Source organism: Hippocampus zosterae, chromosome 6 (genome assembly GCF_025434085.1).
Source record: "Hippocampus zosterae strain Florida chromosome 6, ASM2543408v3, whole genome shotgun sequence".
Classification (NCBI taxonomy): domain Eukaryota; kingdom Metazoa; phylum Chordata; class Actinopteri; order Syngnathiformes; family Syngnathidae; genus Hippocampus; species Hippocampus zosterae.
Window position 1 is genome coordinate 16,495,614 of NC_067456.1, and position 26,731 is coordinate 16,522,344.

Here is a 26,731-nt window from a genome sequence, read left to right on the forward strand (position 1 = left end):
ATTACCGAGTTAGTCTATGACCCCAAAAAAGAACATAATTCATTTTTTAAATTAGTGTCCTATAATTCGCAGTATTGTAGGAGTGCACCATTATGTGTTACAATTTTCAGGCAGTAGCAGAAGATTTACAACCTACCGTGATTGCATAGCCATCAGCGGTTACGTGAGATTAATCTTCATAGTTCCAAAACATCTCTGGTAGAGCGGGCATTTCGCGAGAGGTCGCTCTCAATCTTGCGCGGTAATAACAAACGTTGCACTGACTTCATAGTATCACGTTTTTTGATTTGGGCGTATAACATTCTTAGACAGCCACGGTAAGAAAGAGCTTCAACTGCCAACGTTTCATTCTTTAAGTAAAACATGTTTGGAAGCGCCCACTTCTTCATTTTAGCTAGTCTGATGCGTTGCTAATAATCGAAAATGACATGATGTTCATTTACCGCATGGCGACACAAATTACTTCACTCCAACCTTTTGTAACACCTTAAAAGGACCACCATGTTCTCCGACCTGAGCGCCCCGAGGGACGACTCTTCTCTTCTCTGCCGCCCGACCGAGGACCTGGCGCCCGTGTTTGAGAGAGCTTCCCCGGCCTACAGTCCCTGCTTCGAGCGCTTCGGAGTCGGGGAGCGGAGTTTCAGTCGTCAGTATGCACATATTTATGCAGCGCGACTCATGCAGATGAGGCCTTTACTCACTGAAAAAGCCGAACAAAAGTGGGGTATGTGTTACATGACTGAGTGCACGATCACACACGCTGTAGTGTTTCTCAATCCTTATTGTATATATTTTACATTCGAACATATTCTCCCCATACACCAAACAAAAATATTACAAAAACTGGATGCACGGTTAATTTTGTACCTTCTGCCATCTACTGGAAATACATCTGGAAATGCTCTATCGTCACTACACACGTTGCTTACATAAGTAAACTTACTCAGATACATTACTTGTAGTAAGCATTATTCAATCCAGTCGATTGAATGTGGATAATCTCTCACAACAAACTGATTGGGAATCGCTGATATAAAGCATAATTGTTGTCTCATGGATGTTTTGTTTTGTGTTTTGTGTGCACAGGATCAGATGTGCTTGTCCGGAAACTGTGTGATCTTCAGGCAGGGGAACAGTGTTGCATTGTGGGAACTCTGTTTAAGCGCATGGACTTGCAGCCATCTATCCTAAAAGAGATCAGTGAGGAGGTTAGTAGTAGATCAAATCAACACTTTCTGCATCCAGAAAGTATCCCTTATGTTTCACTTTTTACTCATATTACACTACCTTAGTCCAAAATTCATTCATTAAATTTACTGCTAAATTCTACACACAACATCCCCATTGACTGCGTAAAAAGGTTCTTGGAGAATTCTGTAAATGTAACAAAAAATAATAATTCGGATACAATGGCCTAAATCAGCAAGATGGCCAAGATTTTATCATTATGAAATATTGTGTACAGTGGTACCTCTACTTACGAAATGAATTGGTTCATTTGCTTTTGTCTGCTTTTAACAATTCTTTGAAAATGTCCAAAGCAAACATCAGCATAGCGAGCGACCGCCTGACTGGTGAACACTTTTCTGGGAGATTCACATTAATCGAAACACCTCATTCGCCAAGGGGCGAATGACGAGAACGCTGCATAGACACATATCTATCTATTTATCTATCTATACACATAGACACATACGCTAGAGGACACTCTTAGCCAATGGGATGCCAGGATGATGCTCGGTAATAGCCAATGGCAGAGCAGCAGTAACTATGTTGCGTTCAGGAAACTCGGAGCTGCGAGTAGCTGCCCGTAGATTATTTTTACCTTTCGTATCTTGAAATTTCTTTCGGAACTAGAGGCAATATTTTCCTGTTGAGGCATTTCGTAACATGGAAATTTCATATGAAGAGATGTTGGTAAGTAGAGGCACCACTGTACAATATTTTTGAGGAAATACAGTAATAATTTAGTCCCTCTAGTCGTAAGCTAAAAAACTAAATGTAGAAAGACTGGAGCGCTGTGAGCAATGGCACCGTACAAACGAGATGTAGGTGAAATGAGCTTCTAACTTATTTTTCTATATTATGTTGCCAACAGCACAACTTGCTGCCGCAGCCTCCGCGAGTCAAATATATCAGTGACACTGATGAGCTGATTCTTGAAGATGAGCTGCAGAGGATTAAACTGGAGGGCAAAATTAACAGAGATCGGTGTGTCACAGGTGAGAGGGCTTTTCCATTTTGCTGGTTGTCATACAAATTGATTAAGCACCTCATTGATTGGTCACTGATGGCATAGTGGTACACTCACCTGACTTGTGAGCGGCAGCGTGCAATCAGTTCCCACTCGGCGACAGTGTGAATGGTTGTTTGTCTCTCTCCGTGCTCTGCGACTGACTGGCGACCCATTCAGAGTGTATTCTGCCTTCCGCCTGAAATCAACTGGGATGGGCTCCAGCACAACCACCTTGTTCAGGATAAGCAGTATTGAAAATGTATGGATATATGGACCTCCTTGATTGCTGATGTTTTCTGCAGGTAGTGTTATTGCTGTATATGGAGCTGAGAGGAATGATGGGAAGTTCACAGTGGAGGACTTCTGCACAGCGGATATCCCAGCACAGAGTGTAAGACCTGCACTCGACTCTGACAGGTAAACTCACAAAAAATGCTCATCTATAAAGCCTGCTGAACACTGAGCAACGTGACGAAATGCTTCTGAACAATACAGTCACTTCCAACAGTATGCAGGGTTCTGCAACAACATTTTGTTCATTACCTACAGAATGGAACTTGATTGGCTGAGAGTCCAAATTTTGACGCACGTGTGAATGGCGTTGGAGCAACACAGATGTTGAAATGGCCAAAATGCCAGGTTAAAATTGCATGGCCGTTCACAATGCAAATGTTGTAAATGTAAGCAGCACAGAAAATGGATGGATATATTTAGTTAGTATTTTTAAGCATCCCTGATGACTTGACAGGCTCTGGATGAATCTATTTTATTATTATTGCCAAAGAAAAACAGATTTGGCAAACGAGAAACTGAAAGGTGAGCGGCTCATTTCTTATAAGTGAACGCATCGAGAGGCTATTTGGTGTGATATCAATTGAAGTGGGCATAAGTAAAGATGCCCACATGGATTATGGTGATGATTAACTGCAGTTGTAGGACATTTAAAGTGATGCATATTCAGTGATTTAGACTACAAATTGTGTGCAGTTCCTCCACTGACACACCATGGTTTGTGGTGAGGGTGGGGTGTCTGTCTATACTGCAAAATTAAAAAGAGGTGGTCCTTGATTAGTTATTTACAAATGTTTCCGGACGATGAGTTTGTCGTGCCTCAAGTAGGCAATTTCAAATGATAATTATAATGAATATCAGAAAATTGAAATACAAAAGGAGAAAGAATAACTATATATATATACAAACCAAAAGGTGTATAAATAGAATAGTACAGTATACGTAAGGGTAAAAGCATTTGATGATATGTCATCATCATCATCATCATCATTTATTAGCTATATATGTATACACATAACAGAATTCAACAGGTGCGGACGCATGCATAAATTGCTAGGATCAAACATTACATTACTGGACTAGTCAATGCTTAAAATGCTTAAAACACTCTGTGCTTAAATCTTTGTTCAGAAGACGGACTGCATTAGGGAAAAAACTTTCGCGATGGCGACTAGTTTTACCAAGTATCGAACTGTATCTTCTACCGGATGGAAGTTCTTCAAAAAATTCGTTAGCAGGATGAGAGTCATCTTGTGTGATTGAATGAGCTCTCCGCAGTGAGCGCTGAACATAAATCTCGTCCAAAGACGTTACATCATGTACATTTTTCTTTTCTTCTTTGTTTTGAAAAAATGATCAAATCAAATTGCTACAAAATAAGGGGTAGGACTAGATAAGTTACGTACTTCTTCCTACCCCTTTGAGCATACAACTGTGATGATGTGTGTTTTCTTCTTTTATCTACTTTCTAATTTTCCAAAACAAATTGATATAATTGAAAATGCAACCTCGTCTTTGTCTTGTGTTTATATTATTTATAGGAAAAAAATTGTTAAATTATTGAAGCGTCATTTAACAAATATACCTGTATAAATGTGTCTCCTGATATCGTTGATCTGGTTCATACTTGTATAGGAAACCGCTTGTGAAAAGCAGTTTTGCCGGTTTCTTCATTAAATCTGAACACCCTTTTTTCTCACTGCCAAACAAAGATAAGTTATATTAAAAAAGTACTGTGTTTTACTGTAAATGTCTGTATATATATATATATATATATATATATATATATATATATATATATATATAATATATATATATATAAAATGTTTTTTTTTTGGCACAGATTTGTGCTGCTCGTCTCAGGTTTGGGTCTCGGTAGTAGTCATGCAGACAGCATGCTAGGCCTGCAGCTGCTGGTTGACATGGTAACAGGTCAGCTCGGGGACCAGGGGGAACAGAGCGGAGCGGCGACAATATCAAGGGTCTTGATGGCGGGAAACCTCCTCAGTCAAAGCACACAGGACAAGGATGGCTCAACTAAGGTGAGTCAAGCATGGGTCATAGCTTCACACCTTGCAGGCTGCATGTTGTCGGGCTGAGACTACAAGTAGCATTGAGGGTGCCAGCCGACTACGATAAAGGAAAATTAATTGCATAGAGACCGGTTCACTGTGAGATGTCCAGAAGTAAACAACTAAGACATTAAACCCGTCTATTTAAGTGCACATGCAGCGTGCGTAGCCCACCCACTTCTTTCAGACATTAGGGGTGTTCACACAGCACACATTTGCTCCGGCGCTGCACCGATGTATTTTGTTGCGATATATTTTGCACCGCAGCAAATTGTGTGTAGCGTTCACACGTGCAAAGCCGCTGAGCGTTTCTGCACCGGCACAGCGTCGGTGCAGCCCCACTTGCGTTCACGCGGCAGTTTCTGCAGCGGAGCAAAACGACAGAAAACAAATGAGCTGTCGTGTTGGTTCTGTTTAAAACATATACACAACTCGAGTGACTACTGGCCAGGCACGTCCTTCTCGGTCTCTGTGCCTTCTGCTCGAGAGTGACCGCATCCGAAAACGTAAATCAACGATGACTTCAATAACACTCAGAAAAGCAAAAATGTAGTGCGCCAAACAGAAAATCAAGAGAGGAAATCACAAAATAAATTATATGGGGCGCGGGGGGTTGTGAACACACAACAAAGCAACAAACTACACAAACAACTCCGAGACAGTCCAGTCTCATACAAACGGAAAGATGTTACCAGCCAAGTCTTGTGTCGTTATTAAACAAACACATGACGGAAGTCAGACAGAGCGCGAAAGCAATGCATTCTCGCTGTACGTAAACTCTTCACAAGCATTTGCTCTGGAGCAAATTTAACCCAGTTGCGTTCACACGTGCAAATTTACACCGGTGCTGCTTCGCAAACAAGCATTTGCTCCGGAGCAAATTCTTAAACACCCTCCCTGAGGTGGATCAAATTTTGTCCGGTGTAAGCTGTTTCCCGGGGCTACGCCGGAGCTAATTTGCACGTGTGAACACTCTACTGGGGCAGCCCCGGCGTAGCACCGGACCAAATCTTGCCGTGTGAACACCCCTATTGACATACATCACTGGACTTTGAGTGTCAAATGGGCCCAACCATGGCCCAGATTGCCTAATGTGTATTTGCATTTCGTTTTTTTGCACTTTTGTATGTGTGTGTGTAGGTGGGTGTATACGTGCTCTTTCAGGGTATCATTAATATAAAGGAAAAAAAGCAATACAAATATCAGATTAAGTACACTATCCCTTTTAATGTTTTTTTTTTTAAAGTTTTGCTATTAAAACTGTTACTTTCAGAACCTCTTGTTGTGCTGACCAAAAACAATCTACCGAGGTCAAATTTTATATAAAATATTACATCTTCAGTATATAAACCAAGGATGGGCAACTTAAATGATAGAGGACCCACCATTTTTCATCAGCGCTACCTGGTGTCTGACAAAAATGCATCCCCGCAGGTGAGTCCATCACAATGGCATCACAGCACTGATAATGCATTTTCAACGGCTCAGCAGCAGTAAACATTCATATTTTCAAAAATTAACCGAGGGCCACTCAGAGTGTGGGCGAGGGCCACGTGCGGCCTGTGGGCCACCAGTTGCCTCTCGCTGATGTATACTTCATAATAATGAAGGTGGATTACTTCCAGTAGTCCATCTCAGATTTCATTTCCATCATTGGTAATGGGGAAAATGATTAAGTGTTTCGGATAAATTAAAGGTCTAGGAATGTATTGTGTTTGACAGGTCCACTGTAGCGTGTATACCTGCATATGATCTTTGACCTATGTGAAGACAATGCACTAATAGCTTTGTCCTGTAGGATGGTGGTAATTTTTCCACACAAATCACTGTTGTCTAAGTGTCACCGGCTTCATCGGCTCTCCTGACCCCAAGTCAAATATATGTTTTCCTCCGTCAGTCTTCATGAATGACAGTATAAATCAATTAATTGCTGTATATCTTCTTGATTGTGTGTCTAGGCCAAGTACCTGACCAAAAAGATTCAGGCAGGCAGCGTGGAGGCCATTCGCTTGTTGGACGAGCTGCTGTTTCAGCTGGTGGTCAGTCTACCCACCCCCCTCAAATGTTAATTTATTTATTTATTTATTTTTTACTTGCAACTTGTTGACCACCCAATGTTACGAAATACTTTCAGATGAGTGTTGAGCATCTAGGTGCTTGTTTGTCACCAAAGTGTGTGTATATCTCCCTTCCCTTCAAGACCTCAGTCCCAGTGGATGTGATGCCTGGCCAGTATGACCCCACCAATTACACACTGCCTCAGCAGCCTCTGCATCGCTGTATGTTCCCCTTGTCCTCTGTCTACCCCACACTGCAGCTGGCATCTAACCCCTACCAGGCCACCGTAGACGGAGTGAAGTGAGGAACAACACACACGCACACACTTTGATTTTTGAAAAGCAACTGCCACATCTTGTGGTAGCTCTATGCAAGATGGCGAAAGAAAACACTCGAGTCCAGCTACAGTTCGAGAATATCTGTCCCGGGAAACCAATTGTGGCCCACAACATCTGGCAAAAAAATTTACCATTTGTGGTCCATCACTTTTGACCACAGTATAAAATATACCGGTACGTGGACCAAAAATGCTGTTCTATATCTCACCAGAAGAGGGCAGCAGACCAGTAGCCACACTCGAGTATGTGTGGAAATATACTTGGAGCGCACTCTGCCTCTCAGAACTCACTCTTTCAGTTGTTGGGCGTCAAAGTGAATTTACAGACGCACCCCTGGCTGCATGACCCATGTGTGGTCCTTTCTAGCCTATTTCTAAAATGAAAACTGCCGCAAAGAAAAGGAAAGTTGAAGAGAAGTCCATCGTTTCCAAGAGCAAGTGGAAATTGGTACATTTTTTTCAGTGAAATAAGAAATAATTGTCTTGGCCTGCTTTGCGAAGAGCCTGTGGCTGCTTGGAAAAAAAATAGATAAAAACATACAATCTACAACAAGATGACTGGCAACAAACACCGTGAACAAATAAAGCAACTGGATCCTGAATGGAGGGCGGCCCGGTAGTCCAGTGGTTAGCACGTCGGCTTCACAGTGCAGAGGTACCGGGTTCGATTCCAGCTCCGTGCGTGGGTTTTCTCCGGGTGCTCCGGTTTCCTCCCACATTCCAAAAGCGTGCATAGTAGGCTGATTGGACGCTCTAAATTGTCCCTAGGTGTGAATGTGAGCGAGGATGGTTGTTCGTCTCTGTGTGCCCTGCGATTGGCTGGCAACTGATCCAGGGTGTCCCCCGCCTACTGCCCGAAGACGGCTGGGATAGGCTCCAGCACCCCCGCGACCCTAGTGAGGATCAAGCGGTTCGGAAAATGGATGGATGGATGGATCCTGAATGGTTGGTCGGCCTCCACACATTTTTACTTCACCAAATCTGTCCCTGTTTGCAAAAGGTTTGGGTACCCCTGACGAATGTGAACAAATACTATTTACGTTGTAAAAATATTCAAAAATGTAAAAGTCCAATCCAATGACCTCGAACGAGATGCATTTTAAGATGACACTTTAACCCCTTGTCTAATGGTGTTTGTTTGAGTGCCGCCAACATCTGCTGATCTTGGCAAGTTGCGTGGTCTTCTTCATGAGTTTATTGAACTCAATCTGAACTCTTAAGTCATGCCCAAGAAAGTAAGCCAGCTGGTCCATCTCCGTGTCCGTCATGTTCAGCACAGTCTGCTTACTTAGATGCAGCCTGGTAGATGTCAGTGTCATTGGGAGACTTTGGTTCATCAAATTGTAAATTGTTTTACACACAGTGTGTTTGGGGTCAGAGGAGTGGGAACTGGCTCACCACTTTTCCCCTGATTTGGGTTCCTTGAACATCTGCATGTTTTTTCCTCTACTCCCAAAAGCACCCAGTCTCCGTTCCATTATGGACCAGTCGCTTCTCTTACTAAAAAGGCAAATAATAAAGACTCATCACCCATTCAAGGAAGCTGTTTTATTATTGTTCGTCATAGTAGTGTTATGAAGACCTGATGTGTTAGAGTAAAAACAAAGGAACATTCTGAATTGGTGCAAAATATTCAACATCTAGAAAAGTTTACTTGCATCTTTGATGAAAAAAATGAGTAATAATAAATACCCTTGCGTATCACTCTTTGCCCATTAATTGGCATACCTGGCCTACGGCCAATGAAAAGCATCTTTGAAATGTTCCAGGTGTTGCTTTATCACTACTGGCAAACCACATTTAGAAGGCATGTGTGGGTGTCATGATCTAATGTCACAGGCGTGTTAATGTACCGGTAAATTACTGGAGCTGTCCTTGTGGGACTTTCCCTCTTGTCTCCATTCTGCCCGAGGTCTCTATGATTTGTCTGAAAGCAGTTATTTTTCTTCAATCCAGGTTCCTGGGCACTTCGGGTCAGAATGTCAGTGACATCGTGCGCTACAGCAGCATGAACAGCCATCTGGAGATTCTGGAAGAAACATTGCGATTGCGCCATCTCGCTCCAACAGCTCCAGATACCCTTGGTGTGACAGGCTCTTTGCAGTTAGTCGAATCATCGAGATAACCACTTTCTAATCACTCCACGTAATATCTGTGGATTTTCTGTTAGGTTCTTACCCGTTTTACATGAAAGATCCGTTCATCTTGGAAGAGTGCCCACATGTGTACTTCAGCGGGAACGCTCCAACATTTGAGTCAAAGCGCCTTACAGGTTTGTGTGTGTACAGGTAGTCATTGTCTTAACAAGGGGAATTAACTCGCCTTTATAGTAGGGTTGAATGATATGGATAAAATTTAACATCTTGATATTCGTGCCAGATATCTCGAGAACGATACGATGATATTACTATGCGTTGTGTGAAAACTCAGCATTTTCTTCAGGAAAAAGCTAAATATCAGTCCAAAAGGATGTGCTAAGTGCAGCTTTTTAATTACAACTTACTGACAGTCATCGACACAAAGTCAGTAATAAATCAAAGAAGGACATTGAGAACATAACTGAACCTGTAAGTCGAGATATCACTGTAATAACGATCATTTTCATTTAAGCTTTGCATTGCTTTCGAAATTCAGTGTGAATCAGTCGTGCTTTCACTTCACCAGGTGCTGATGGCCAAGAAATCCTTTTGGTGGCTGTGCCAACATTCCACAGCACCCAAACGGCATGTCTCGTCAACCTGCGCACTCTTGAATGTGAGCCGATGAGTTTCTCTGCCTTTTCTGCGGGTGATGATGACGAGAGTGAGATGAACGTCAGCCACTGAGAGGAGTGCTCTCAGTACAGTAATCTCATACGTATTGAGCGTGACAGTATTATAAGGTTTGCCTAAATTATAGCTGCATTTTTTTTTCCACCTGAGATGTACCGACCATCTTTAAAATACATAATGTAAAATGTATTTTATGTTGTTTTTTTAATGGAGGACGACACTGTAAATAATTACATCTTGAATTAAAAAAATGTTTTTAATGTGCATCCATAATAAAAATTACTGTATAAAAACACTGGATATTGTGTCAGAAAGATGCAGCACAAACACAGAAAAGATGATTAATTGTCAATGACGAATCATTGCCAGGTGTGATAGAATATACAGTTCTTGAAGATGGAAAGTTGCATACATGAACTTTGTTTACTTGAAAGCCCTGCTTCCACCAAGCAGTTCAGTTTGTGTCACTTCTGTTCAGTTGCATTTCCTTTGTAAATATTTGTGAAGGGTACCAAAAATAAATTATCCATACCACAAATGGTAGTGTTTGGGAGCCAGGACATTATGTTGAATTGGCACTTCTACATGTGAAATCCAAAAGCATTTTTTTTCTAGTCTACGATTACAGCTGTTGCCACACTGACGAGTTACTGCGATGTCAAACTATGGACGTCACAGACATATTTCCAGCATTTAGTTCACTGACATTCAAGCACAGCATACTAAATTGAACTGTACAGCTTGATTGAGGGAAATATTTCTAGATGATTGAACTGGAGTTCGGAGAACTTGACAGCTATCAGCGCAGTGAGGTTGCTTTAATAGTCATCAATCTTGTACTCGTAATTGAAGTCCAGGAGTGAGTCTGTGAAGTCACCGGGCGTTGATGATTGTCCCTCCGCGATTTGCCATGAGTCATACCAGGGCGTGGTGGTCCCCGGCGTGGTGGCAACTGGCGTAGTTGTTGGTGGCAGGGTAGTGGTTGTCGTCGTTGATTTCAACCGCAATAACCTTTGCTGCCGGAGACGGCGAATACGAGCGATTTTGAGTCTCCTCAAGTGATCCTTGCTTTGTTGTACGTTTGTTGAGGTTCCGCCGTTCGCATTAACCACACGGCCATTGCTGTTGAAAACCGGGGGCTGCACTATCGTGTTACCATGGCTGACCAGGCGAATTGGCTTGTTGCCATGGAGAGCCAAAATCTGCAGGTAAATGACAGAATAGATTTGTTTCTTCATTCGATGCCAAAGTACCACTCTGTCGCATGCTAACATGATGTGCTCACCGCTTTAATGCGGTCCCAGTTTGACTTGACTAAGTTGAAGCTGCACGTGGTCGCTCCTGCTTGGTAACCCACCACACAAAGTTTGGTCACGGAGGCGAAGCCATCGGCTTTGGCCGTTACGCGGTACTCGCCAGGGTTTAGCAGCCGCCAATAGTCTCCGGTTGAAGCTACAGTGAGACAGAAGGGAACAAATGTTTGCTTTAAGCACAAATTCGGCCATCACGTGTGATTCGTGCAGTTCATCTGACTTGTAGTGATGTCGTGGTTTATCCCCTCGACAGACACGGTGGCGTTTCCAAGCGGGTTGCCCTGCTCATCCTTCACGATGCCTCGAATTCCACGATGAACCTATGCACAAAAACAATTGAATTAGTGATACATAAAGATAATTTTTCTTTTGCATAACCCACAATCGCAAAGGTAAACTTTTTTTTACACTTCTGTTACAACAATGTTAAAACAATTAAGGGTTTGCCTCCCCTCCCCAGTTTTTCTTGGATATTATCATTTAGGACAGGGGTGCCCAACTCATTTCTGGTGCCGGCCACATTTTAGCCACCGTTTCACTTGGAGGGCCGTTATGACTGAAACCACAGAAAGAAGTCAAGAATTCAACTATTGTTTAAGTTACTATCATGAGGGGTTTGGTATCAAGAAAATGCTTAGAATATATCTCTTATTACAAATGAGAATTTAAAATTTTGGTAGACATTTTAGAAAGGATCATGGAAGTTGACATGTTCGAGCTGCTTTCGCGGGCCACATAAAATGATGTGGCAGGCCATACCTGGCCCCTGGGCCTTGAGTTTGACACATGATTTATAATGATGAATGTAAGCCAGGATCGAAATCAAGATGACTTCCTTCGGTGGGGACTTTGCAGACTTATTCCACATCTTTATACCACTTCTATCATGTTGCAATTAAGGGAATCATAAATAGTATACAAAAATACAAAATAATAAGAGCAGGAATGTGTGCCACATACATCATTTGGGGCAGGTCAGACTCCATTTTTAAATAAACAAAACCAAAATTCAAATAAAATACATCACCAGAGATGTTAATTATTAAATGTATTCATGTGCGTACTGTGCAAACCTCGACTGATGTGTTTTGCTGGTCGAACTTATCTTTCTCTGACAAACCAATCTGATGACGGTTAAAATACATGCTGACATTATTGAATGTAAAATCTAATTGGTGAAAGATTCATTCCCATTGCTAACATCATTTAAATTAAATCGGTCAGCACGAGGGATTTTGGAGGCCTTGGGCAGATTAAATTGACATGGCAACACATTGAGGCTGAAATCTGATTGGCCAATAACAGCTAACATCCCATGTTAATGTAGGTCTGTGCTTCTGATAGTATTTGGAGCAGAGAAGAACTCACTGGCCCTGACCAAGATTTCCTTCACAACCTCATTAATTCCAAGTAGTTTGTTGTCAGTGGGTGGGTCCAACCTGCTCCATGAAGATGAGCATGGCCTCTCGGTTCTTCTCCCACTCTCGCTGCAGCTCACTCTCATGAGGGAACTTATCACAGCCGAGGAAAATGGACAGCTCCAAGCAGTTGGTGTGCAGATAGCTGAAGTCGTTCATGCCTGGGGAGAGAGAGACATTATGAAAAACTTTAGATCTAGTGTGCTTGCACTAGAAGTTAAATCTCCAAGGCAGCAGACATTGAGCCTACTGGTCTCGACTTACTTCCGGTGATTGGCTTCCATTTGGCTCGATTGATGATTCCGTGCGCCCCTGCGTTGACGTCTCCGTGGCAGGACCCGTGGTAGTTATGTGTCATGGTCAGATGTGTGGACGCGTAGGACACGGCTAACCACCTAAAGAGGGACTCATCTGGGATCTCTCGCAGGTCTTCCTCAGGCTCAGCGTAACGGTAGCCGCCACTTCTCTCCCTGTCATCCTCCTCCTCCCTGTGGTCGTAACCCTGGTGGTAGCTGGGATCGTAGCCGTGGTCATAGCCTTGGCCGTGGTCGTAACCTTGGCCGTGGTCGTAACCTTGGCTGTGATCATATCTTTGACCGTGCCTCTGGTCATAACCGTGTCCCTGGTCATAGCCATGTCCTCTCCACTCATGCTCCGAATAGCCTCTATTTCTCCAGTCTTGATCCGGTTGCTCCTGGTATCCGTGTCCCCACTCGGACACATCGAAACTCTCTTCTTCATACCTGTGTGAAAGAATTTTGAATGAGGCAGATGCACAGAAAATAAAAATGACGTCCAACCATGAGGCGTGAGGTCATACTGTCTCCTCTTGCGGCTGTGGGGCCTGTCCTCAGCGGGCTTGTTGGCATGTAAACTGTCAAATGGGTAGGCCACAAATGACTCACCACCCTGAAAGTTTGCTCCCAACACAAACGGGTGGCTTTCCATCCAAGAGATGATGGCCCTGGTTTCAACTGCAATCTGGGAACAAACAGTAGTGTTAGGGCCAAACTAGTGAATTTGACACCTACCTGTATGTACAGTACAGAGGCCAGCACGACTCATTCTGACAGCCTTAGGCAGATTAGATTGACGAAAATACAAAAATACATCCACATACAGCACAGTACTAGAAGCAGTGCGGCCAAAAGTATTTCACAAGAAAAATGTTTAATTTAGGTCAATACTTCTAATCCACCAGAGGAGGCGGACCAACCACAGATACGTTCTTTCCACCTTGAAGAAAACCATGACACTTACCGAGCTGTTATGTAGATAGTGGTCAGGTATGGCAACGTGGTGGTTGGGGAATAGTTTGGGCACCATGCCTCTTTCTTCTGCATCCCACAGGATGCTGTTTAGATCTGGAAAGTTCTGGAAGATGTCAAATCCATCATAGGTAAAGTGGCCGGTGGTCCATCCGCTCAGCTCTGAGCCCTGTAGCGGACAGAAGGCAAGAGGACACGGACAACCGAATGATCATCATTCACCACCAATGTCAGGTATCTCCTCTTGATTTATTTTTTTTAAAGCTCACTGCTTGAAAGGCTTCTTCATGTCCATCAGGGTTGAGCGAGGGCACCAAGTGGATGCGAATTCCATCCACCAACCGCTGCGCTCGAGGGTTTCGATCTGTGTATTCCTTGCACAAGTACTGCATGAGAAGCAGGATCATTTCTCGGCCCACTGCCTCGTTCCCGTGGAGACCCGCCGTGTAGCGTAACTCCGGTTCCCCTGCACAGAATACCAAACAGGGCTGGAGTTCTCCATCAATGATAAACAAATGACACAAGCTGATGTTAATGTATACAAACAAGAAACGCAAGGGGCGCCAATCATTAAATCGATTCCCTTTGAACTGCTGGAAACCGAAACTTTTAACAACAGACAGTAAATGGCTATTTTCTCCCACCCGTGCTCACCTATTTCATGCTCCGTGGGATTTCCAGAGATCACCATGGCCATGATGTCCAGTCCCTTGGAGCTGCGGCCCAGGCTGTAAATGTTGGTGATTTTGGGACACTCTTCGTTCACTGACTTCATAAGCTGGACAGCACAAAGCCACACTCAGTGTCACTATGTTTTGTTTTCACTGTGTCAAGTCTTCACATGCTTGCAGCTCATTCAACCATCCATAGAATCTTCACACAGCTTGTCTTTAATTAGCTTCCACCCTGAAAACTTGCGAGCGCATGGAAGACCATATTGCACTCCAGTCGTTGAAAGCTAGATATGTTGATGAACCTGCATTCATGGACATGTTTGCCACAGCGAGGCTGACAGTGGCTGGCTTGATGTCGCTTCCACTTGGTAATTAATGACACCTTTTTGAAAAATGGATGTTGCTCTCTCTCTCTCTCTCTCTCTCTCTCTCTCTCTCTCTCTCTCTCTCCCTCCCTATATATATATATATATATATATATATATATATATATATATATATATATATATATATATATATATATATATATATATATATATATATATATATATATATATATATATATATATATATATATATATATTGCGCGTCGTCCTGCACGCGGTCTGCCCTTCCGTCTGTCCCTTTTCAAAACTTACCTACTTCACCGCGCCGCCACTGCGCCGCTCAGGCAGTGGCTCACTACGATCGCGCGGGCATCTTAGCGAAAAAATGTTGTCTACCCACAAGCATTGCAATGAAATTGTTGGTTATTTAGTAGAGCTAAACATGTCTTTATTTTCGCGATAAGCAATGAAGATGAACAAAAAGTTGAACCAAGCAACAACACTTTTGTGGGCCGAAGGCCCACCTTACCAGCCTTCCGCAGGAACTAGCTGATGAGCCGCCCGGAGGGCGGCGAACCAGCTAGTATATATATATATATATATATACACACACACAAATATACAGTATATAAAATATATGAAACATTTCCTAACAATCGTTTTTTGGGGCGGGTATCAAATTCAAATCCCGATAGATTTTGTTGGGATTTATTACTGTAAAACACAACAGCATTAGCCTCTGGTAACCAGCACATACTTGATTGCTTGTCGAATTGATGTGTCCACTGCATGCACACACTAATTGATAATAGAAGTGTAGTGTATACATTGCTGCCTTCATGAGTGAAAACACTTTTAATATTTTCATGGCCACTCACTTTTTTTCCCCACTCTGAGTTCCCCTTCCTAGTAGTAGCCGCTTGCCTCGTGCAATGCCTTAGCTCCACCTTTGGTCATCATGGCAATGGAAGCCATGCTTGTCATTGACCGGGCAGTATATGGGAGTGGGGTGATCTCTTGCTAAATTGTGTGATATGGAGCCGCCTTGCCAAAGTAGGCTAATTTCCGCCACAGAAGAATTAGGGTGTAAGTACTATATAAAATATGCAACAATTCTTTATCCTCTGGGATGATTGAATGTCCCTGACATGTTATAAGACTACAAACTGTTTCAATTAGCAGGGGGAAATACATAATTATGGTATATGTCTGAAAGTTACTTTCATTTAATGAGATACTCACTGTAACCATTTCTGAGTAGCTGTGATGCTTGAACTTCAGATAATCTACTGGAGTCACTTCATTTTGCCTGTACTGGACAACATCTGGATCTGTGTGAGCAGAAGAGAATGACATAAATACAGCGCAAATTGGTGTATATATATATATATATATATATATATATATATATATATATATATATATATGTGTGTGTGTGTGTGTGTGTGTGTGTTATGCTCACCAGGCAATGGGCAGCCCAAAATCTCTAGTCTCATACACAATGTGCCATTCCAGCTCTGAGGTATTATTCTGATGTAGCGGGCCACTACAGGGTCCGCTAGCTGGTTCAAGACTGGAGTGTCTGTATCACTATTTCCAAAAAACAGCTGGAGAGAACAGGGAAAATGGGATTTGAGAAGTGGAACGATACACAAGATGGTAGGATTTGGGAAAGTCACGTCCTTTTAGGTGAGCTCACCCAGTCAGCATATCCATCGTGGATGGTTGTCCACTCCCTGCTGTCATTGCTGAAAGCCAGGAAGTACGACGTCACAAAGTCACTCCTGCAATGACACAAGGGGCACGTCTGATTTCAAGGAGGCCCAAAGGAAGAGAATAGGAATTGTTTTCAAATGTGTTTTAACGACTCACTCATTCTGTGAGTTCCGACCCTGAGTTATGACTCCCGTGAACTCAGTCTCGCTCCGAGCGTCAATTTCGAACCAGTGGACTCTGTCCTCTGAGTTTGCACACCATGCTCCGCCTCGAGGGTTATCTTCATCATCTGAGCCCTGGAGCCAGCGGGACAAGTCAATATTGCTGGAAAGCCTTAGTTGAGTTATACGTTAAACATTTCTTAAAAATTGCACAAAACATTAATTCCCCACTGGTGCCATGCTTCTGCTGCGATATAATCACTCTTTGTCATTTTGACGGGCACCTCCAGAGAAACAAGAAGCTGTATACTGTGATGCAGTATTTTGGAATTGCTTTGGACATTGTGAAGGTTTACCTAATCTTATGGCCTCCTGTCTTTCTTGCAATCAAAGCTGTAGAAAGTGTCATTTGAATCACTAACAATATGTCATGGGGGGGGGGGGGGGGGTCATCCCAAATGGACCCCCCAAGCTCTCCTCGGTTAAACAAACAAATAAATAAATAAATACTGTCATGGAGTCTGCAGTTAATTATTTGGTAACATGGGTCTGATGACTAGAGTGTTTCCAGACTGGAGTGTGAAGTAAGAGATGCCTGAGCTGTTTGCACACCCTGATTGATGTGTACCTGCATGTTGAGACGTGCCCTCTGAGGTGCAAAATCATACTGGGACATGGAGGAGGCGGAAAGCTGATCTGACTCGATCCGATGGGACTCCATTCCCAGGGGAGGACATTCTGACAAACACACACAGCATATAGAATGAATAGTCATACAGCATGTGGAAAAAAAGTTTCCCTGACCGTGGACGACGTTTGACTCACTCTTTGGTTCTTTGTAGACGCGTGGTCTGTTCCTGGCTCGCTCCTCAGCCTCCTTCAGTCTCTCTGCTCTCTCTGGCAGAGGTCAGAAAAACAGTCTTTAAAAAGAAATTCCGCAGCATTGGTCCCAAATCTCCCCTCTGCTTACTCAACCAAGAACTCATCAGGGGGGGAAATCATCACTGTTTTTTGCACATTACTCACATCACACATACATTACATCAGTAATGTGCAAAAAGTCCAGATGAAAAGGAGACAAGTTAAAAAGAGGGTGGGGCGGTGGGTGTGGGGGGACGAACCTTTGCTCTGGTCAAAGTGAACCTTTAAAAAAAAAATTAGAATTGGATCTTGCGCTGGGAATTTCCCATTTGTAGGTTTTGATGATTTTATTATTTCATTTTAAAAGTGTGTTAAATGACTCTCCAGCAGATAAGTCAGATTCTTAAAAATTCTGCTTTTACAAAGATAATTATTCTCCATTGGTATTGAGGGAGTTATTGTCCAGTTATTCACTTGACAATCCAAAGTATGTTTAGTATTGTTATTAGTGGTGAGGAATTGCCACCCACTATGTTTTGTTTTTATATTCTGTTTCGCTGAAAATGTGTTCAATATTTTACAACTATTGCCTCATAAACAGCTGGAAAATATCCAGTCGGGAAATGATGTATGACTATTATAATTTGGTCATTTTAGAGATGGCCAATATATTACAAAGATGCTTATTTTGTGATAAAAGCACAAGATTTGGTAGATGTGTTGATGGATGTGTGTCAAACATATTGGGTCATTCGTTCCCAACCAGTAGTGGCCATCGGAGCCATTTGATCATTTAAAATGACAACAATTGCTGTGCAGCACAGACAGTGCTCACGACAAGTTGGGGATATTTGACTAACTGGTGAACTTTCAAGATGAACCTTAAATAGATGATAAACTTTACAGGTGAACTTCATTTGACACTTTCGAATTATCTGAATGCACGTCAAACTGTCCATTGTTTCTGTTTGCTTTGCTCAACTTGCTGTTTACTGACAAGGAGCTCAATGGTAACATGAACATTTTTTCAGGTTTATTTTCAAGCACATTCACATATATGCCTTTCTGTGACTCTTCCAGTCTCTTTGTACATCCGTTGCAACGCGCTGATGACACTCTGTGACCACAAATCCTGTCTGAAGGGTGAAAATGGTGAGGTCTTGCTGATCAAGTGTTAGGTGTCATCTTGGTCTCAATGAGGTCACAATAGGAACAGTAAGATGACCAGGACCGTTACATTTGAATTGAATCAAGAAATGTTTTGATCGATTCATGAATCAAATCCTGTTTGCCGACATGCAGTTCACCAACTCGATGCGAACGTGTGGCAAGCATCTGAAAGAGGCAACAGCTTTTGTACAAAACGAGATGTCCTGTGGTCCATATCGCTCCCTGCCTCAAAGTACAAGGTCAATGTTCCATTTATTCTGTATATTCAGCATGCTGGAAATAACGAGTCCAACAATGTAATCCGGCAAGTTTTTTCCTCTCTTTTTTTTTTAAGGAGCAACCAAAGACTACGAGCCAAAGACGAGGTCGACAGAATGTGAAGGAGAATGAGATGCTGTCCAAATTTCTTTAGCACTCATGTTCCATTGTGCTACATTATAATAAAAGTCTTTTCCACTTTCAAGTGGCTTTCATAAAATATTGTAGTTAGTGCTGGCAGCCGTTTTGGAAAATTGCTCTCACCCAATATCTAGATTAATTTAACATCGAGTAAGCGATGACTTAAAATGAATGTAATGCTTTCATTATGGAACGAACAATAGTTTAGCCGTGTCATCCCACTGAGCTCAATGCACTCAAGTCATGTGGCAAACAATTGAGGAGAACGTTTGCTGTTAAAGGCAAAAGTCCATTTGCATATCGGCAAATCACATCTGTCTTCTTTTATGCGGGTAATGTGATCCAACGGGAGGGAGGGAATGCCGCTTTTATCTATTACTTTTGCACTTGGGTCACAGGCCGTGTTCACTCTGGCAAGCACAGGACCACATGTCAAGTAGTTTGGTATGTTGCTGATAAACAAAGAAAAGTAAAAAGAGAAAAGAAGTTCCAAGTTTGGAGTCCTACCTCTCTGTTCCCTCTCCCTTTCTTTTTGAGCTCGCTCTCTTTCCTTCTCCATCCATTTGTCATCAGTTTCATCTTCCTTTTTCCCTGCAGACAATGACAAAATGGAGGATAATTGGCCTTTATTGATTCATCGAATCTCTGTGTATGCTATTGGGATTCTATAATCGTAGAAAAAGGTCGTGCCATTTAAGCCAAGATTTATTTGGAAAGTTAGTGTCCAGACAGTGCTTCATATGAAACATTTGGTCATGGAAAAGTCATTGTGCGTGTGTGAGTGGGTGGCTGGATTAGCACACGTGTGTCACATACTCATTCCATATTCGTCGTATTCCTCGTACCAATTGTCCTCAAAGGGTGGAATATTTGTCGTCTCTTCTACAGAAAAAAAGATGAGCAAACATGAAGTTGTTTTTCATTTCATGGGATGACTTATTCTGCGATTCATAAAACGTCTCAACTGGTCAACCACAACATCTGTTTGGATGAAGATAAACACGGTCTTGTTTAAAAATTTTATCTGTTTAAATTTACAGGAATGACAACAGTATACGCTTCGATCGGACCTCAAGCTTGAGAAAAATAAACCACACAAACACACACACACACACACACACACACACACCACTCTGGAAAGTTTGGTCTGTGAGGCATGCAACTGCCCCCTCCTGTCTGAAAAGTAGGACCGACTCATTTTAACGTTATTCTCATGTGCTGAATTAGTCATTATTTCTCACAAGCTTTCATCCCGACAACACAGATGGAGGCAATATTGAATCTATCTGCACGGTCAGTCGAGAGGTGAGAGCCTCCCTCCGCCTGAGTGCGCATCACAATGTCAGCATCCTGATTGATGAGTGGTCCTTTCACCTCACTGGCATGTTTGAGTGATAGCGTCTACCTGGGAGAGTTTCCACTTTTATCTCGGGGCTGACTTCTTCACCATCTGGGAGTGGAACTTTCTCTGGCACTACAACTGCAGCCACAAAAGACGAAATCAGGGATTCAATCAACTCAAAAAGCCTTACATGAGTGTTCAAGTTGACTGTACAAGTACATTCCTATAGTCTTCGATGTAATTTTAACTAATACTGTAAACAAGGGATGTCAAACCCCATTTTTGTTGCGGGACATATTTTAGTTAACATTTCACTTGGAGGGCCATTATGACTGAAATCAAATAAAGAAGTCAAGAATAACAGTTTATTCAACTGTTCTTTCAGTTACTGTAATGAGGTGTTTGGTAACAAGAATGCTTACAATGTCTCTCTTATTTATTTCACATGAGAATTTGACGTTTTGGTACATATTTTAGCAAGCATCATGGAAGTTGCCATGTTTGATTTGCTTTCGCGGGCCACATAAAATGGTGTGGCGGGCCAGATCTGGCCCCCGTGTCTTGACTTTGACACCTGTGCTGTAGAGCATATTTGCAATGCCTAATTGACTTTCGCATACAGTACATATGGAAAACTGAAAATGGATTTTCCAAATCTGTGAGGAATTTAATAGAGTAATTTTTTCCCCAAATATTTTGGCATATTTGAGTTACTATATAGTACACTTGGTGATAGTAACTGCCCAGCTTGATATGCGGAAAAAGTATTGCTCAAGATTTTTCACTTAGTGGATAAAACACTACAAATATTGTACAGCAATACAGTACCGGTACAACATCCATGTTGTATATTTAGAAAAATATGAAGGGAAAATAACTGTATGATGGCCTAAAATTGTACACATCTTTATCAGACAACAATCAGTTAACACAGCGCATAATAATGCATGCATCACACATACCCGCGCACACCTTTGCGACGCTTATTGTCACACTTGAGAGCACAGTAGACTGAGCCTACAAGGTATTTTTTTCTTAACCCACTGATGCACGCCGGTATTAGAGAAATTAGCCAACTTTTTTGTTTTCTTTGCACAACTCAAAAATGCTCTTCTTTACAAGTTTGAGGCTGGCCGTCAAGAATGATGCAGGCGATGAGTTTGACACTAGGAGTGACCTTTCACATTCATCGCTTCAAGGCGTTTCTTGTCACTGTGCTCGCCAGCAGGATCGACGTGAATGTGCAAGATGTTTGAGTGACTCTGAAAATAGTTTGGCAGACGGTCAGGGTCCACTTTCACCCCGAAGGTCCATGCAATCTACTGATTGGTCTTATAATTGTTGCATTTATTTGAAAGATGTTTGTTGTTTTTTTTCTCTTTCTTCTTTCTTCCTTCTACATACATTCTTGCTGCTGGAGGCTGTAAATTTCCCCAGTGTGGGACGAATAAAGGATATCTTATCTTATCTTATATTATTTGTCTTTATAGCCGCAGTCAATGAGCTTGCACATTCATATCACACCAAAGTCGCCAATATACGTGACTTCAGAGCTATTCATTAATCGTTAATAGTTGCTAATGTGTGTGAAGACTTGTCGAACTTCATGATGGGTCACGATTTACAGGGTCCCTAGAAAATAGTATTTTGGATTTGCGGCACTGGGGCCCTAGGCCAAATCCTCACCTGCCCGAGGCATTGACCTGAATTTGAATTAGAAGTTTTCTTGTTCCGCTATTTTCTCACTCTCCATCCACACACACAGAACAATCAGCCACTCGCAGGACGATTCCTTGGAAGTGACAAATAAAGAAGAAAGAAAGTAGCAGACATACATGTGGAATCCCAGTAATCGCTGTCGTCTGTTCCAGTCTTCTTATCAACCGTCGGTCCAGCGGGTGTTGGATCTTCCTCTTTCCAGAAGATTTCATAGTCATCGGTCTCTGTTGGCGACGGATCTGTTTCGTCAGGTTTCCAGTAGTCTTCATCGATGTCCGTTATTGGAGGGTATGGGTCTGTCTCGTCGGGTTTCCAGTATTTTTCTTCGGGGTCCGTCACTGGAGGTGATGGGTCTTTTTCTTCTTGTTTCCAGTCGTCTTCTTCATTGTCTGTAACTGGGGGTGATGGGTCTTTCTCTTCCGGTTTCCAGTCGTCTTCTTCATTGTCTGTAACTGGGGGCGATGGGTCTTTCTCTTCCGGTTTCCAATATGTCTCATCTGTTTCTGTCACCGGATTGTATGGGTCTTTTTCTTCTGGCTTCCAGTATTCTTCTTCTGCGTCCGTCACTGGGGGCGATGGCTCTTTCTTCACTGGGTCCCAGTCGAAATCATCTTCTGTCACTGGAGCCATTGAATCTTCCTCCTCTGGCTTCCAGTAGTCGTATGGAATATCTGTGACCTCCGACGCTGGTCCGGATGGAGTGGGGTCACCCTCCCAGTAGTCATCCTCTGGCTTCCAGTAGTCATTGTCTGACGGGGAAACACACAGAGAGACTCAGTGATCTTAAGAGATACCTTCATTGCCTGCCACTTTTAAAAAAATAAAATGCTGATGGATTCTATTCATTCGAACAATTCAAGTCCCCTGGTATGCACACAATCACAATTCACAATCTTTCCTCGCAGTACACATCTACACAAATTTTGTACAAATAGGGGTACGATGGTTTGTGTCTCTTAAGCTTTAGCCTCAAACGCAGTAACTTGACATGAGATGTTTCACAGTTTGAAAGCATACTGCACCTTCTTCGTCCTGGAAAGTTACCTTAGAGTCCTATCATTAGCCCTATACTAATGTACAGTATATTATAGTCCAAAATCAACTTCTCTAATATTTAAGCATGTCGTTAATGATTCAATGAGCAACGTACCAATATCAGGGTAGACATAGTCGGTGTAAGTCTCAGGTTCTGTGGGCGGTTCGGTTGGGATCGCTGAAGACGGCACATTGACACAAAGTCAACAACCTCTCATTGACACGCTTCTAAGTACAAACTTGGCTCCCGGCTTGACCTGTTGTGGTGGGTGGAAGAGTCGTAGTTGTCGTTGTTTGTCTGTCCTTCTTCCTCCCTTTCTTCTCACTTTTGGGTTTCTTGGTGGCTTTGGGATCCTTGGGCTCTTTGTTCTTTTTCTTGTCCTTTTTCTTCTTTTTGCCCTCCTGCGGTGCTCTTTTCACTCTGCCAAAATTACCTTCATATAGAAACGCATCAAAAAATGATTTGTCCACCAATAAACATGAGTCTCAATGAAGCAAATGCTCCCTTTACACATAGATGCAAAACAGGTCGCACAATAAGAAAATGTAAATGAGAGAGCCAAGACAAAAGGTCACCGCAACCTGATGGCTGAGCTTAAGTCACCTGTCAACTTATTTGTGCCAACTACGCCTGATCTAACAGGCAAAAATGCAGCAAAAAGTGCATATAGTGGTTCATTTCCATACGATGGAAGAACATTAAATGATCTACCTGTTTTGCCGCCATTGATAGCTGAACAAAGATATCTTATCTGTGGCAAGTAAACAATTTTGACAACAATTAAGTGAAACATGATTATCATAATAAAAAGTCGACACACCCCTCTTCAAATGCCTGATTTTGTAATATAGAAATTAGAAACATTGTTCACCATTTATGGGACCTCACTCTCTCTCTCTTTAAGAGGGGAAGTAAAAAGATATAGCTGACTTCAATAATGTAGGCGCACAAGTGTGCACCCACTGGGTTGTGTTTGTGTTCCAAATCAACCAATCATGTTGAAACTCATGTTAAATGGGAGTTAGCACACACCTGCTACCATGTAAAATGCATTTGATTGACCTGCAAATAAATTACAGCTTGTAGTAGGCTTTTACTCCCATTGTTTTATATCACACCATAATGCATTTTTCCACACATGTTGGGGAGATTTTGTTTTACTTTTTACTTCATTTTTTAGAAGGGCGTGGATACCCTAATTGAGTTGTATAGCTTAAAAGTCACATTAATGGTGGAAAAAGTTTGTAAACTATTTATCCTGGTCTCAGTCTTTTTGAAAAACCTGGCATTTGAACAGGGATGTGTAGACTTTGTACATCCAGTCGATGGTGACAGGCAAAATATTAAATGACTGCAGTAGCAGAGTAAATTGAGAGGTCGCCGTTTTGTCTGTACACTTTTTCACTATACGCTGGTGTGCTTTGAGATTTGTGAAATAGTAGTTGCCTTCTGTCAATCAAGATGGCAAAACAGTGGTCTAGCTGAGCAGAGGTTCTTCAGTATTTCCTTCAGGCCAGGGGCTGCCTGCCGTTCTCAGACATTTCCATGGAAAACCCCTCTTTCCATGAGACACACAGTTTCAATCACACAAATCCCACCGGTTCAACAATAAATACATCACCGGCACCTCAGCGACATCTTGCCCGCTGAAAGGTACAGCCATTTGTGGGAGACATTACGCAGCTACTTGGGCCTGATGTGTATTACACATGAGGCCCTTCTCTTCTTCTCATACATCCTGCGTGTTTAAACATACAGGGTAAAAGCAATAGAAGCAGCGGAATGCGCTGCTTTTATTTGTCGTCTGTGCGCATCAAAGTGTTTGTAATTAACCAGCATGTAACTAAGATCATCTTTAAAATCTGTTGAACTGTGAATAGAATAGTAGAACAGTTCATTTGTAAATGAAGACAATTTTTTTTCTCTTATTTCATCTAGTTTCTCTTTCAATAGCAATGTGTGACACAAAACAGACGTCTGTAGTTTATGAGACTGGCTACATGGATCAGCATAATTGCCCATGATATTTTTGCTGGTTCTTGGCAGAATTCCCGTGGTTCACTTTTTAACCCTGGAGAACCCAAGAACCCCTTCCTTCTTTGGAAAATGATGAATTCTACATTAAATGACCGCTATCTGTTCACTGAACACCAAAATATGTTTTTTCAAATATGCAATGCTTTAATTCTAATCTAGGATTAGGGCCAAATTTGACCCTTTGGGATTTAAGGGTAGCATTTGAGTATCAGAATTTATCGGGGCCATATGAGACACCATGGGTTCTCCTGGGTTAAGAAATGAAAAAAAAAAAGTTGGCATGTTTGCCACACCCACTAGATGGTTTGAATGGCAAACCGGAGGAAAGTCAGATTGACATTCAACTGACATTTAGAATGAGTGAAAAAAAAAATACACATTGGAATGAAAAACACCATCTGCTGGATCTGGTAGGGCACTGTCGTGCACAGTCCTGAACGTTACTGACCTGCCTCCAATGTGGCCTCAATGTTGACGCTCTCCACTTGGCCTGTCTCACTTTGAGGCTCATCCTGAAGGAGATCCCCTTCTTGCTCATCTTGTTCACGCTGCAACAGGGACACAATCCCCCCGGCGCTCTCCCCTTGTCTGGGGGTCAGCAGGCAGCAGAGGGCCAGCAGGGCCGCAGACAGAAGCACCGTCTGGCTTCTCATGCCCGCAGCTCTTCCGATCGCAGTATCCTTTTAATTTGTTTCGGAGCTCCTTCTATCCTTTATCCAGCAGAAGTTTTATATTTGAGCCTTGCTTCCTGTGTGGAACCCCAGAGTCAAACAGACTCAGACTGGGCTCGACGGAACGGGAGTGGGATGGGGGTAGGGATAGAGGGGAGGGAAGGAGGTGGCTTAAACAGAGACACCAGAGAGATAGACAGCAAAGCAGACATTCAGTCAAATGAAAAGCTTCTGTTGCTAACTGCCCTGAAGCTCAGGTCAGCTGAAAAGACAACGAAAGGCAAGAGGGTCGCTGTCACCTGCCAGACGAGTCACAACAGGTGCAGGGTTCACTCACACACACACACGCGCACACACACGGGAGGTGTGGTGGAGAGGATGAGGGAAGGCAGGTAAAAGCAAAACGTGCACACTCCTGCATTTTGCGCCGAAAGAGGCAGGAAGTGCTTCTTCTTGCTTGCTTGTGCTTCTCCACAAAAGGATGGGGGAGGAGGCAGGGGGGAGAAACATTAGTGGGACGATAGGGATCGTGTGTGTGTGTTTTCATAAAACCATAAAGTACCAAACATCAGAGCGGGGATTTTTAGTAAATGAAAACAGACACGAATGACTTGTCCTCTGCAGTTGGGAATGGAAGTCTGGTGTCTGTCACAACTTTCCACCCAAGAAATCATGTCGGCTCTTTCAGCACTTCAGAGTTGTTTGAGCCCAACACGGGATTACAACATTTGAAAAGGTGATGCTTTCTTTGCCCTCCTTCTTATGATTATGTAAATTCTGTCATGTTCGGCAGGAGTTGACCCTTCACTGTATGTGGCAATTCTCAATGAATAAAATTCCTCGGAACTTATGTTT

General features: G+C 42.6%; 2 protein-coding genes across 2 annotated transcripts; one reads left to right on the forward strand and one right to left on the reverse strand.

Annotated features, from left to right (window-relative positions):
* The first annotated feature begins 166 nt into the window (after positions 1-166).
* Positions 167-10,271, forward strand: pold2 (polymerase (DNA directed), delta 2, regulatory subunit). The gene is made up of 11 exons (XM_052068118.1): positions 167-317; positions 495-724; positions 1,087-1,208; positions 2,099-2,222; positions 2,539-2,653; positions 4,371-4,569; positions 6,558-6,638; positions 6,800-6,957; positions 8,951-9,078; positions 9,165-9,266; positions 9,659-10,271. The coding sequence occupies exons 2-11, from the start codon at positions 502-504 to the stop codon at positions 9,817-9,819; spliced, it is 1,413 nt and encodes a 470-aa protein (XP_051924078.1). The 5' UTR covers positions 167-317; positions 495-501; the 3' UTR covers positions 9,820-10,271.
* On the reverse strand, positions 10,010-26,032 carry aebp1b (AE binding protein 1b). Its single transcript, XM_052068108.1, has 22 exons — positions 25,654-26,032; positions 23,425-23,601; positions 23,283-23,345; positions 22,249-22,881; positions 20,477-20,551; positions 19,888-19,953; positions 19,579-19,662; positions 17,467-17,538; positions 17,270-17,379; positions 16,637-16,776; positions 16,464-16,548; positions 16,227-16,371; positions 16,007-16,095; positions 14,419-14,542; positions 14,034-14,230; positions 13,757-13,933; positions 13,317-13,477; positions 12,761-13,239; positions 12,518-12,657; positions 11,299-11,398; positions 11,051-11,217; positions 10,010-10,967 (listed from the first exon to the last, which is right to left on the reverse strand). Exons 1-22 carry the CDS (start codon positions 25,856-25,858, stop codon positions 10,584-10,586), a joined length of 3,873 nt encoding a protein of 1,290 aa, XP_051924068.1. The 5' UTR covers positions 25,859-26,032; the 3' UTR covers positions 10,010-10,583.
* Positions 26,033-26,731: the final 699 nt, after the last annotated feature.